The sequence below is a fragment of the Rhinatrema bivittatum genome, chromosome 5 (assembly GCF_901001135.1).
Source record: "Rhinatrema bivittatum chromosome 5, aRhiBiv1.1, whole genome shotgun sequence".
Classification (NCBI taxonomy): domain Eukaryota; kingdom Metazoa; phylum Chordata; class Amphibia; order Gymnophiona; family Rhinatrematidae; genus Rhinatrema; species Rhinatrema bivittatum.
In genome coordinates this window covers 532910-546163 of record NC_042619.1, presented here as the reverse complement: position 1 = coordinate 546163, position 13254 = coordinate 532910, and the positions used below count along the sequence as shown (strand labels likewise).

General features: G+C 51.0%; 1 protein-coding gene across 1 annotated transcript in view; it reads right to left on the bottom strand.

Annotated features, from left to right (window-relative positions):
* The window catches only part of DCHS1 (dachsous cadherin-related 1), a gene marked incomplete in the record, with an annotated part of 442608 nt that overhangs the window by 228603 nt on the left and 200751 nt on the right, over positions 1 to 13254 (bottom strand). The window contains 1 exon segment of the mRNA XM_029601883.1: positions 4867 to 5103. Within this exon segment, the coding sequence (XP_029457743.1) occupies positions 4867 to 5103 (237 nt within the window).

Sequence of the window (13254 nt, the reverse complement as noted above, 5' to 3'; positions counted from 1 at the left end):
AGACATCGCAGCGTCCGCCTCCTCGCTGCCCCGACTCCTCCCGCACTGCCCCGACTCCGCCCCCGGCAAGCAATCGCATGCGATAAACGATAGAAAATGACCCCCTTGATTAGACAGCTGTTTAACTATAGCCGGCTAACTTTAGGACAGCTCCATGAGCTGTCCTAAACTGAAGAGTAGTAAATCACCTGGACCGGATGGTATACACCCCAGAGTTCTGAAGGAACTAAAAAATGAAATTTCAGACCTATTAGTAAAAATTTGTAACTTATCATTAAAATCATCCCTTGTACCTGAAGACTGGAGGATAGAAAATGTAACCCCAATATTTAAAAAGGGCTCCAGGAGCGATCCGGGAAACTACAGACCGGTTAGCCTGACTTCAGTGCCAGGAAAAATAGTGGAAAGTGTTCTAAACATCAAAATCACAGAACATATAGAAAGACATGGTTTAATGGAACAAAGTCAGCATGGCTTTACCCAGGGCAAGTCTTGCCTCACAAATCTGCTTCACTTTTTTGAAGGAGTTAATAAACATGTGGATAAAGGTGAACTGGTAGATATAGTATACTTGGATTTTCAAAAGGCGTTTGACAAAGTTCCTCATGAGAGGCTTCTAGGAAAAGTAAAAAGTCATGGGATAGGTGGCGATGTTCTTTCATGGATTGCAAACTGGCTAAAAGAAAGGAAACAGAGAGTAGGATTGAATGGGCAATTTTCTCAGTGGAAGGGAGTGGACAGTGGAGTGCCTCAGGGATCTGTATTGGGACCCTTACTGTTCAATATATTTATAAATGATCTGGAAAGAAATACGACGAGTGAGATAATCAAATTTGCAGATGACACAAAATTGTTCAGAGTAGTTAAATCACAAGCAGATTGTGATAAATTGCAGGAAGACCTTGTGAGACTGGAAAATTGGGCATCCAAATGGCAGATGAAATTTAATGTGGATAAGTGCAAGGTGATGCATATAGGGAAAAATAACCCATGCTATAATTACACAATGTTGGGTTCCATATTAGGTGCTACAACCCAAGAAAGAGATCTAGGCGTCATAGTGGATAACACATTGAAATCGTTGGCTCAGTGTGCTGCGGCAGTCAAAAAAGCAAACAGAATGTTGGGAATTATTAGGAAGGGAATGGTGAATAAAACGGAAAATGTCATAATGCCTCTGTATCGCTCCATGGTGAGACCGCACCTTGAATACTGTGTACAATTCTGGTCGCCACATCTCAAAAAAGATATAATTGCGATGGAGAAGGTACAGAGAAGGGCGACCAGAATGATAAGGGGATGGAACAGCTTCCCTATGAGGAAAGACTAAAGAGGTTAGGACTTTTCAGCTTGGAGAAGAGACGACTGAGGGGGGGATATGATAGAGGTGTTTAAAATCATGAGAGGTCTAGAACGGGTAGATGTGAATCGGTTATTTACTCTTTCGGATAATAGAAAGACTAGGGGGCACGCCATGAAGTTAGCATGGGGCACATTTAAAACTAATCGGAGAAAGTTCTTTTTTACTCAACGCACAATTAAACTCTGGAATTTGTTGCCAGAAAATGTGGTTCGTGCAGTTAGTATAGCTGTGTTTAAAAAAGGATTGGATAAGTTCTTGGAGGAGAAGTCCATTACCTGCTATTAAGTTCACTGAGGGGCGGATTTTAAGAGCCCTGCTCGCCTAAATCCGCCCAAAACCGGGCGGATTTACGCGAGCAGGGCCCTGCGCGCCGGGAAGCCTATTTTACATAGGCCTCCCGGCGCGCGCAGAGCCCCGGGACTCGCGTAAGTCCCGGGATTCTCCGAGGGGGGCGTGTCGGGGGCGGGCCCGATCGTCGCGGCGTTTCGGGGGCGTGTCGGCAGCGTTTTGGGGGCGGGTAAGGGGGCGTGGCCACGCCCTCCGTACCCGCCCCCAGGTCGCGGCCCGGCGCGCAGGAGGCCCGCTCGCGCGCGGGGATTTACTTCTCCCTCTGGGAGGCGTAAATCCCCGGAGAAAGGTAAGGGGGGGGTGTAGACAGGGCCGGGGGGGGGGGTTAGGTAGAGGAAGGGAGGGGAAGGTGAGGGGAGGGCGTTAGAGGATTCCCTCCAAGGCCGCTCCGATTTCGGAGCGGCCTTGGAGGGAACGGGGGTAGGCTGCGCGGCTCGGCGCACGCGGGCTATACAAAATCGATAGCCTTGCGCGCGCCGATCCAGGTTTTTAGCAGATACGCGCGGCTCCGCGCGTATCTACTAAAATCCAGCGTACTTTTGTTTGCGCCTGGAGCGCAAACAAAAGTAGGCTATTCGCGCGCCTTTTAAAATCCGCCCCTTAGAGAATAGCCACTGCCATTAGCAATGGTAACATGGAATAGACTTAGTTTTTGGGTACTTGCCAGGTTCTTATGGCCTGGATTGACCACTGTTGGAAACAGGATGCTGGGCTTGATGGACCCTTGGTCTGACCCAGTATGGCATGTTCTTATGTTCTTATGAGTCAACAAGACTTAGCCAACTAGTAGGGTCATTTTTCAACTTGCATTATGGGGTTAAGAAGTTATCGCATGCAAAAAGCACCAAAATGCATGGTGCGTAGCTAAGAACATAAGAAATTGCCATGCTGGGTCAGACCAAGGGTCCATCAAGCCCAGCATCCTGTTTCCAACAGTGGCCAATCCAGGCCATAAGAACCTGGCAATTTCCCAAAAACTAAGTCTATTCCATGTTACCATTGCTAGTAATAGCAGTGGCTATTCCCTAAGTAAACTTGATTAATAGCAGTTAATGGACTTCTCCAAGAACTTATCCAAACCTTTTTTGAACCCAGCTACACTAACTGCACTAACCACATCCTCTGGCAACAAATTCCAGAGCTTAATTGTGCGTTGAGTGAAAAAGAATTTTCTCCGATTAGTCTTAAATGTGCTACTTGCTAACTTCATGGAGTGCCCCCTAGTCCTTCTATTATTTGAAAGTGAAAATAACCGAGTCACATCTACTCGTTCAAGACCTAATTTTTAAAATGTGAAGATTTGGGGCGGAGTTAGGGGCGGGATGTTTGTAAAAGTGGGCTGGCTTTGCGATGCCATAATGCATGATATCGCACAGTTTTAACACCGAAAATAACTACACCTTTTTCATTAGCATTAATGCTGTGCACTGGTGCATGAATCCTGCTGTGTGTGGAGAGGAGGATGGGACTGGGAGTCCTGGCACTGGTGCATGAATCCTGCTGTGTGTAGAGGGGAGGAAGGGACTGGGAGTCCTGGCACCTGTGCATGAATCCTGCTGTGTGTGGAGAGGAGGAAGGGGCTGGGAGTCCTGGCACTGGTGCATGAATCCTGCTGTGTGTGGAGGGGAGGAAGGGGCTGGGAGTCCTGGCACTGGTGCATGAATCCTGCTGTGTGTGGAGGGGAGGAAGGGGCTGGGAGTCCTGGCACTGGTGCATGAATCCTGCTGTGTGTGGAAGGGAGGAAGGGGCTGGGAGTCCTGGCACTGGTGCATGAATCCTGCTGTGTGTGAGGGGAGGAAGGGACTGGGAGTCCTGGCACTGCTGCATGAATCCTGCTGTGTGTGGAGAGGAGGAAGGGACTGGGAGTCCTGGCACTGGTGCATGAATCCTGCTGTGTGAGGGAGAGGAGGAAGGGGCTGCGAGTCCTGGCACTGGTGCATGAATCCTGCTGTGTGAGGGAGAGGAGGAAGAGACTGGGAGTCCTGGCACTGGTGCATGAATCCTGCTGTGTGAGGGAGAGGAGGAAGAGACTGGGAGTCCTGGCACTGGTGCATGAATCCTGCTGTGTGTGGAGGGGAGGAAGGGGCTGGGAGTCCTGGCACTGGTGCATGAATCCTGCTGTGTGTGGAGGGGAGGAAGGGACTGGGAGTCCTGGCACTGGTGCATGAATCCTGCTGTGTGTGGAGGGGAGGAAGGGGCTGGGAGTCCTGGCACTGGTGCATGAATCCTGCTGTGTGTGGAAGGGAGGAAGGGGCTGGGAGTCCTGGCACTGGTGCATGAATCCTGCTGTGTGTGGAGGGGAGGAAGGGACTGGGAGTCCTGGCACTGGTGCATGAATCCTGCTGTGTGTGGAGGGGAGGAAGGGGCTGGGAGTCCTGGCACTGGTGCATGAATCCTGCTGTGTGTGGAGGGGAGGAAGGGGCTGGGAGTCCTGGCACTGGTGCATGAATCCTGCTGTGTGTGGAGGGGAGGAAGGGGCTGGGAGTCCTGGCACTGGTGCATGAATCCTGCTGTGTGTGGAGGGGAGGAAGGGACTGGGAGTCCTGGCACTGGTGCATGAATCCTGCTGTGTGTGGAGGGGAGGAAGGGGCTGGGAGTCCTGGCACTGGTGCATGAATCCTGCTGTGTGTGGAAGGGAGGAAGGGGCTGGGAGTCCTGGCACTGGTGCATGAATCCTGCTGTGTGTGAGGGGAGGAAGGGACTGGGAGTCCTGGCACTGCTGCATGAATCCTGCTGTGTGAGGGAGAGGAGGAAGAGACTGGGAGTCCTGGCACTGGTGCATGAATCCTGCTGTGTGAGGGAGAGGAGGAAGAGACTGGGAGTCCTGGCACTGGTGCATGAATCCTGCTGTGTGTGGAGGGGAGGAAGGGGCTGGGAGTCCTGGCACTGGTGCATGAATCCTGCTGTGTGTGGAGGGGAGGAAGGGACTGGGAGTCCTGGCACTGGTGCATGAATCCTGCTGTGTGTGGAGGGGAGGAAGGGACTGGGAGTCCTGGCACTGGTGCATGAATCCTGCTGTGTGTGGAGGGGAGGAAGGGACTGGGAGTCCTGGCACTGGTGCATGAATCCTGCTGTGAGTGAGGGGGAGGGAGGGGGATTCTGGAGGATTTAGGTGTGCTGGAATTTCTGCTGATGTAAGATGCACTGAGATTTACCTGGGGGGTTTCGTGCATAGACTGCGCCTACACTGGTCCCTCTTTGGATATCTTCAGGAACAGAAAAGAAGTACTGGGCTTGCTGAAACACCGGCGGTGAGACGGATCCTGGCACGATGCTGATGTTCACCCTGGCGTGGGCTTGGGCAGACAGACCCCCTCCGTCCTGTGCAGACACCAGCAGCTGGATCAGCGAGTTAGCTTTCCCATTCAGGGCCCAGGATAAGGAAATCATTCCTAGAATATGAGAGGAAATACAAGTTCAGGAAACATCACCCACTGCCACAAATCGGTACAACACAGATCCAGTACCTGCAGGTATAATATGGGGGCCAGCGCTGATGCTCCCCTCCCCTCATGATATAACAACACACAAACATCCGTCTGGAAACATCATCCACTGCCACAAATCGGTACAACACAGATCCAGTACCTGCAGGTATAATATGGGCGGCAGCGCTGATGCTCCCCTCCCCTCATGATATAACAACACACAAACATCCGTCTGGAAACATCATCCACTGCCACAAATCAGTACAACACAGATCCAGTACCTGCAGGTATAATATGGGCGGCCAGCGCTGATGCTCCCCTCCCCTCATGATATAACAACACACAAACATCCGTCTGGAAACATCACCCACTGCCACAAATCAGTACAACACAGATCCAGTACCTGCAGGTATAATATGGGCGGCCAGCGCTGATGCTCCCCTCCCCTCATGATATAACAACACACAAACATCCGTCTGGAAACATCATCCACTGCCACAAATCAGTACAACACAGATCCAGTACCTGCAGGTATAATATGGGCGGCCAGCGCTGATGCTCCCCTCCCCTCATGATATAACAACACACAAACATCCGTCTGGAAACATCATCCACTGCCACAAATCAGTACAACACAGATCCAGTACCTGCAGGTATAATATGGGCGGCCAGCGCTGATGCTCCCCTCCCCTCATGATATAACAACACACAAACATCCGTCTGGAAACATCACCCACTGCCACAAATCAGTACAACACAGATCCAGTACCTGCAGGTATAATATGGGCGGCAGCGCTGATGCTCCCCTCCCCTCATGATATAAAAACACACAAACATCCGTCTGGAAACATCACCCACTGCCACAAATCAGTACAACACAGATCCAGTACCTGCAGCTATAATATGGGCGGCCAGCGCTGATGCTCCCCTCCCCTCATGATATAACAACACACAAACATCCGTCTGGAAACATCATCCACTGCCACAAATCAGTACAACACGGATCCAGTACCTGCAGCTATAATATGGGCGGCAGCGCTGATGCTCCCCTCCCCTCATGATATAACAACACACAAACATCCGTCTGGAAACATCACCCACTGCCACAAATCAGTACAACACGGATCCAGTACCTGCAGCTATAATATGGGCGGCAGCGCTGATGCTCCCCTCCCCTCATGATATAACAACTCACAAACATCCGTCTGGAAACATCACCCACTGCCACAAATCAGTACAACACAGATCCAGTACCTGCAGGTATAATATGGGCGGCAGCGCTGATGCTCCCCTCCCCTCATGATATAACAACACACAAACATCCGTCTGGAAACATCACCCACTGCCACAAATCAGTACAACACAGATCCAGTACCTGCAGCTATAATATGGGCGGCAGCGCTGATTGTGCCCTCCCCTCATGATATAACAACACACAAACATCCGTCTGGAAACATCATCCACTGCCACAAATCAGTACAACACGGATCCAGTACCTGCAGCTATAATATGGGCGGCAGCGCTGATGCTCCCCTCCCCTCATGATATAACAACACACAAACATCCGTCTGGAAACATCACCCACTGACACAAATCAGTACAACACGGATCCAGTACCTGCAGCTATAATATGGGCGGCAGCGCTGATGCTCCCCTCCCCTCATGATATAACAACACACAAACATCCGTCTGGAAACATCATCCACTGCCACAAATCAGTACAACACAGATCCAGTACCTGCAGGTATAATATGGGCGGCAGCGCTGATGCTCCCCTCCCCTCATGATATAACAACACACAAACATCCGTCTGGAAACATCATCCACTGCCACAAATCAGTACAACACAGATCCAGTACCTGCAGGTATAATATGGGCGGCAGCGCTGATGCTCCCCTCCCCTCATGATATAACAACACACAAACATCCGTCTGGAAACATCATCCACTGCCACAAATCAGTACAACACAGATCCAGTACCTGCAGGTATAATATGGGCGGCAGCGCTGATGCTCCCCTCCCCTCATGATATAACAACACACAAACATCCGTCTGGAAACATCACCCACTGCCACAAATCAGTACAACACAGATCCAGTACCTGCAGGTATAATATGGGCGGCAGCGCTGATGGTGCCCTCCCCTCATGATATAACAACACACAAACATCCGTCTCGAAACATCACCCACTGCCACAAATCAGTACAACACAGATCCAGTACCTGCAGGTATAATATGGGCGGCAGCGCTGATGCTCCCCTCCCCTCATGATATAACAACACACAAACATCCGTCTGGAAACATCCCCCGCTGCCACAAATCAGTACAACACAGATCCAGTACCTGCAGGTATAATATGGGCGGCAGCACTGATGCTCCCCTCCCCTCATGATATAACAACACACAAACATCCGTCTGGAAACATCACCCACTGCCACAAATCAGTACAACACAGATCCAGTACCTGCAGGTATAATATGGGCGGCCAGCGCTGATGCTCCCCTCCCCTCATGATATAACAACACACAAACATCCGTCTGGAAACATCATCCACTGCCACAAATCAGTACAACACAGATCCAGTACCTGCAGGTATAATATGGGCGGCAGCGCTGATGCTCCCCTCCCCTCATGATATAACAACACACAAACATCCGTCTGGAAACATCCCCCGCTGCCACAAATCAGTACAACACAGATCCAGTACCTGCAGGTATAATATGGGCGGCAGCACTGATGCTCCCCTCCCCTCATGATATAACAACACACAAACATCCGTCTGGAAACATCACCCACTGCCACAAATCAGTACAACACAGATCCAGTACCTGCAGGTATAATATGGGCGGCAGCGCTGATGCTCCCCTCCCCTCATGATATAACAACACACAAACATCCGTCTGGAAACATCATCCACTGCCACAAATCAGTACAACACAGATCCAGTACCTGCAGGTATAATATGGGCGGCCAGCGCTGATGCTCCCCTCCCCTCATGATATAACAACACACAAACATCCGTCTGGAAACATCATCCACTGCCACAAATCAGTACAACACAGATCCAGTACCTGCAGGTATAATATGGGCGGCAGCGCTGATGCTCCCCTCCCCTCATGATATAACAACACACAAACATCCGTCTGGAAACATCACCCACTGCCACAAATCAGTACAACACAGATCCAGTACCTGCAGCTATAATATGGGCGGCAGCGCTGATGCTCCCCTCCCCTCATGATATAACAACACACAAACATCCGTCTGGAAACATCACCCACTGCCACAAATCAGTACAACACAGATCCAGTACCTGCAGCTATAATATGGGCGGCCAGCGCTGATGCTCCCCTCCCCTCATGATATAACAACACACAAACATCCGTCTGGAAACATCATCCACTGCCACAAATCAGTACAACACAGATCCAGTACCTGCAGGTATAATATGGGCGGCAGCGCTGATGGTGCCCTCCCCTCATGATATAACAACACACAAACATCCGTCTGGAAACATCACCCACTGCCACAAATCAGTACAACACAGATCCAGTACCTGCAGGTATAATATGGGCGGCAGCGCTGATGCTCCCCTCCCCTCATGATATAACAACACACAAACATCTGTCTGGAAACATCATCCACTGCCACAAATCAGTACAACACAGATCCAGTACCTGCAGGTATAATATGGGCGGCAGCGCTGATGCTCCCCTCCCCTCATGATATAACAACACACAAACATCTGTCTGGAAACATCACCCACTGCCACAAATCAGTACAACACAGATCCAGTACCTGCAGCTATAATATGGGCGGCAGCGCTGATGCTCCCCTCCCCTCATGATATAACAACACACAAACATCCGTCTGGAAACATCATCCACTGCCACAAATCTGTACAACACAGATCCAGTACCTGCAGGTATAATATGGGCGGCAGCGCTGATGGTGCCCTCCCCTCATGATATAACAACACACAAACATCTGTCTGGAAACATCATCCACTGCCACAAATCAGTACAACACGGATCCAGTACCTGCAGGTATAATATGGGCGGCAGCGCTGATGGTGCCCTCCCCTCATGATATAACAACACACAAACATCCGTCTGGAAACATCATCCACTGCCACAAATCAGTACAACACGGATCCAGTACCTGCAGGTATAATATGGGCGGCAGCGCTGATGGTGCCCTCCCCTCATGATATAACAACACACAAACATCCGTCTGGAAACATCATCCACTGCCACAAATCAGTACAACACAGATCCAGTACCTGCAGGTATAATATGGGCGGCCAGCGCTGATGCTCCCCTCCCCTCATGATATAACAACACACAAACATCCGTCTGGAAACATCACCCACTGCCACAAATCAGTACAACACAGATCCAGTACCTGCAGCTATAATATGGGCGGCAGCGCTGATGCTCCCCTCCCCTCATGATATAACAACACACAAACATCCGTCTGGAAACATCATCCACTGCCACAAATCAGTACAACACAGATCCGGTACCTGCAGGTATAATATGGGCGGCAGCGCTGATGCTCCCCTCCCCTCATGATATAACAACACACAAACATCCGTCTGGAAACATCATCCACTGCCACAAATCAGTACAACACAGATCCGGTACCTGCAGGTATAATATGGGCGGCCAGCGCTGATGCTCCCCTCCCCTCATGATATAACAACACACAAACATCCGTCTGGAAACATCATCCACTGCCACAAATCAGTACAACACGGATCCAGTACCTGCAGGTATAATATGGGCGGCCAGCGCTGATGCTCCCCTCCCCTCATGATATAACAACACACAAACATCCGTCTGGAAACATCACCCACTGCCACAAATCAGTACAACACAGATCCAGTACCTGCAGCTATAATATGGGCGGCCAGCGCTGATGCTCCCCTCCCCTCATGATATAACAACACACAAACATCCGTCTGGAAACATCACCCACTGCCACAAATCAGTACAACACAGATCCAGTACCTGCAGGTATAATATGGGCGGCAGCGCTGATGCTCCCCTCCCCTCATGATATAACAACACACAAACATCCGTCTGGAAACATCATCCACTGCCACAAATCAGTACAACACAGATCCGGTACCTGCAGGTATAATATGGGCGGCCAGCGCTGATGCTCCCCTCCCCTCATGATATAACAACACACAAACATCCGTCTGGAAACATCACCCACTGCCACAAATCAGTACAACACAGATCCGGTACCTGCAGGTATAATATGGGGGTCAGCGCTGATGCTCCCCTCCCCTCATGATATAACAACACACAAACATCCGTCTGGAAACATCATCCACTGCCACAAATCAGTACAACACAGATCCAGTACCTGCAGGTATAATATGGGCGGCAGCGCTGATGCTCCCCTCCCCTCATGATATAACAACACACAAACATCCGTCTGGAAACATCATCCACTGCCACAAATCAGTACAACACAGATCCGGTACCTGCAGGTATAATATGGGCGGCCAGCGCTGATGCTCCCCTCCCCTCATGATATAACAACACACAAACATCCGTCTGGAAACATCATCCACTGCCACAAATCAGTACAACACAGATCCAGTACCTGCAGCTATAATATGGGCGGCAGCGCTGATGCTCCCCTCCCCTCATGATATAACAACACACAAACATCCGTCTGGAAACATCATCCACTGCCACAAATCAGTACAACACAGATCCGGTACCTGCAGGTATAATATGGGCGGCCAGCGCTGATGCTCCCCTCCCCTCATGATATAACAACACACAAACATCCGTCTGGAAACATCATCCACTGCCACAAATCAGTACAACACGGATCCAGTACCTGCAGCTATAATATGGGCGGCAGCGCTGATGCTCCCCTCCCCTCATGATATAACAACACACAAACATCCGTCTGGAAACATCACCCACTGCCACAAATCAGTACAACACAGATCCAGTACCTGCAGGTATAATATGGGCGGCAGCGCTGATGCTCCCCTCCCCTCATGATATAACAACACACAAACATCCGTCTGGAAACATCACCCACTGCCACAAATCAGTACAACACAGATCCAGTACCTGCAGCTATAATATGGGCGGCAGCGCTGATGCTCCCCTCCCCTCATGATATAACAACACACAAACATCCGTCTGGAAACATCACCCACTGACACAAATCAGTACAACACGGATCCAGTACCTGCAGCTATAATATGGGCGGCAGCGCTGATGCTCCCCTCCCCTCATGATATAACAACACACAAACATCTGTCTGGAAACATCATACACTGCCACAAATCAGTACAACACAGATCCAGTACCTGCAGGTATAATATGGGCGGCAGCGCTGATGCTCCCCTCCCCTCATGATATAACAACACACAAACATCCGTCTGGAAACATCACCCACTGCCACAAATCAGTACAACACAGATCCAGTACCTGCAGGTATAATATGGGCGGCAGCGCTGATGCTCCCCTCCCCTCATGATATAACAACACACAAACATCCGTCTGGAAACATCATCCACTGCCACAAATCAGTACAACACAGATCCAGTACCTGCAGGTATAATATGGGCGGCAGCGCTGATGGTGCCCTCCCCTCATGATATAACAACACACAAACATCCGTCTGGAAACATCACCCACTGACACAAATCAGTACAACACAGATCCAGTACCTGCAGGTATAATATGGGCGGCAGCGCTGATGCTCCCCTCCCCTCATGATATAACAACACACAAACATCCGTCTGGAAATGAAGAAGGCAGCAGAGCCAACTTAACTCTCCAAATTCCCATGCCGGGGTCATCTACCGCATCTCATCACAATGACCCCTCCGCAGGCCACCAAAGCTGCTCAAACCAGCAGCTTCCCGCTGCTAACCAGGACCCCCACCACAGCCCCCAGCAAGGGGTTCCCAGTCACCCGCAGCTGAAGCCAGGGACAAGGGAGCCCGGCACCCAGCGAGTTCCTCGCTCTGAACCCCACCCCAACTGAGTCCTGGCTCTGGTCACTCCGCATACCCCCCCCCCCAAGCTGCCACAAACCAGCCCCATAACACCTAAAAACAGGGGGGGAGTAGGGGATCAAAAAGGGGCGGGCCCAACAGCTCCGCCCTCTTTATATTCCATTCAAAAAACCCAGTGACACAGCGAGGCCGACCAATCACAGCCCTGAGGTGGGCTGAGCCGGCCCCTCTGCATCACAGGCACATCATAGCAGGGGAGGGGGGGGGGGGAGAGCGTCCTGGCTCTCTCCCTCGCCCCTCCCTCCAGCATCTGAGCGCAGGAGCCCGGCTGGCGCCCATATTATCAGGGTCCCAGCAAGACAGGCTCCCCCAGCCCTTCCAATTTCCTGTGAGCTGATGTACCTGGCGAGTCCTGGAGCTTTAGCGCCAGGCTCAGCTCATTCATGAAGAAATTGTATGTGCAACCTCCAGAGAGCAAGCTCATCCATTAATGATGGAGACAACTGAGGCTCTTGTGCTAGCAAATCACACCATACACTCATCATCCCAACTTAACAGATGTGCTCTACGCGTTACTGCCCTTAACAGAAACATGGGGTAACCTGCACGGAGCGGCAGTTACTGCCCTTAAGAGAAACATGGGGGTGACCTGCACGGAGCGGCAGTTACTGCCCTTAACAGAAACATGGGGGTGACCTGCACGGAGCGGCAGTTACTGCCCTTAACAGAAACATGGGGTAACCTGCACGGAGCGGCAGTTACTGCCCTTAACAGAAACATGGGGGTAACCTGCACGGAGCGGCAGTTACTACCCTTAACAGAAACATGGGGGTAACCTGCACGGAGCGGCAGTTACTGCCCTTAACGGAAACATGGGGGTAACTTGCACAGATCGGCAGTTACTGCCCTTAACAGAAACATGGGGGTAACCTGCACGGAGCGGCAGTTACTACCCTTAACAGAAACATGGGGGTGACCTGCACGGAGCGACAGTTACTGCCCTTAACAGAAACATGGGGGTGACCTGCACGGAGCGGCAGTTACTGCCCTTAACAGAAACATGGGGGTGACCTGCACGGAGCGGCAGTTACTGCCCTTAACAGAAACATGGGGTA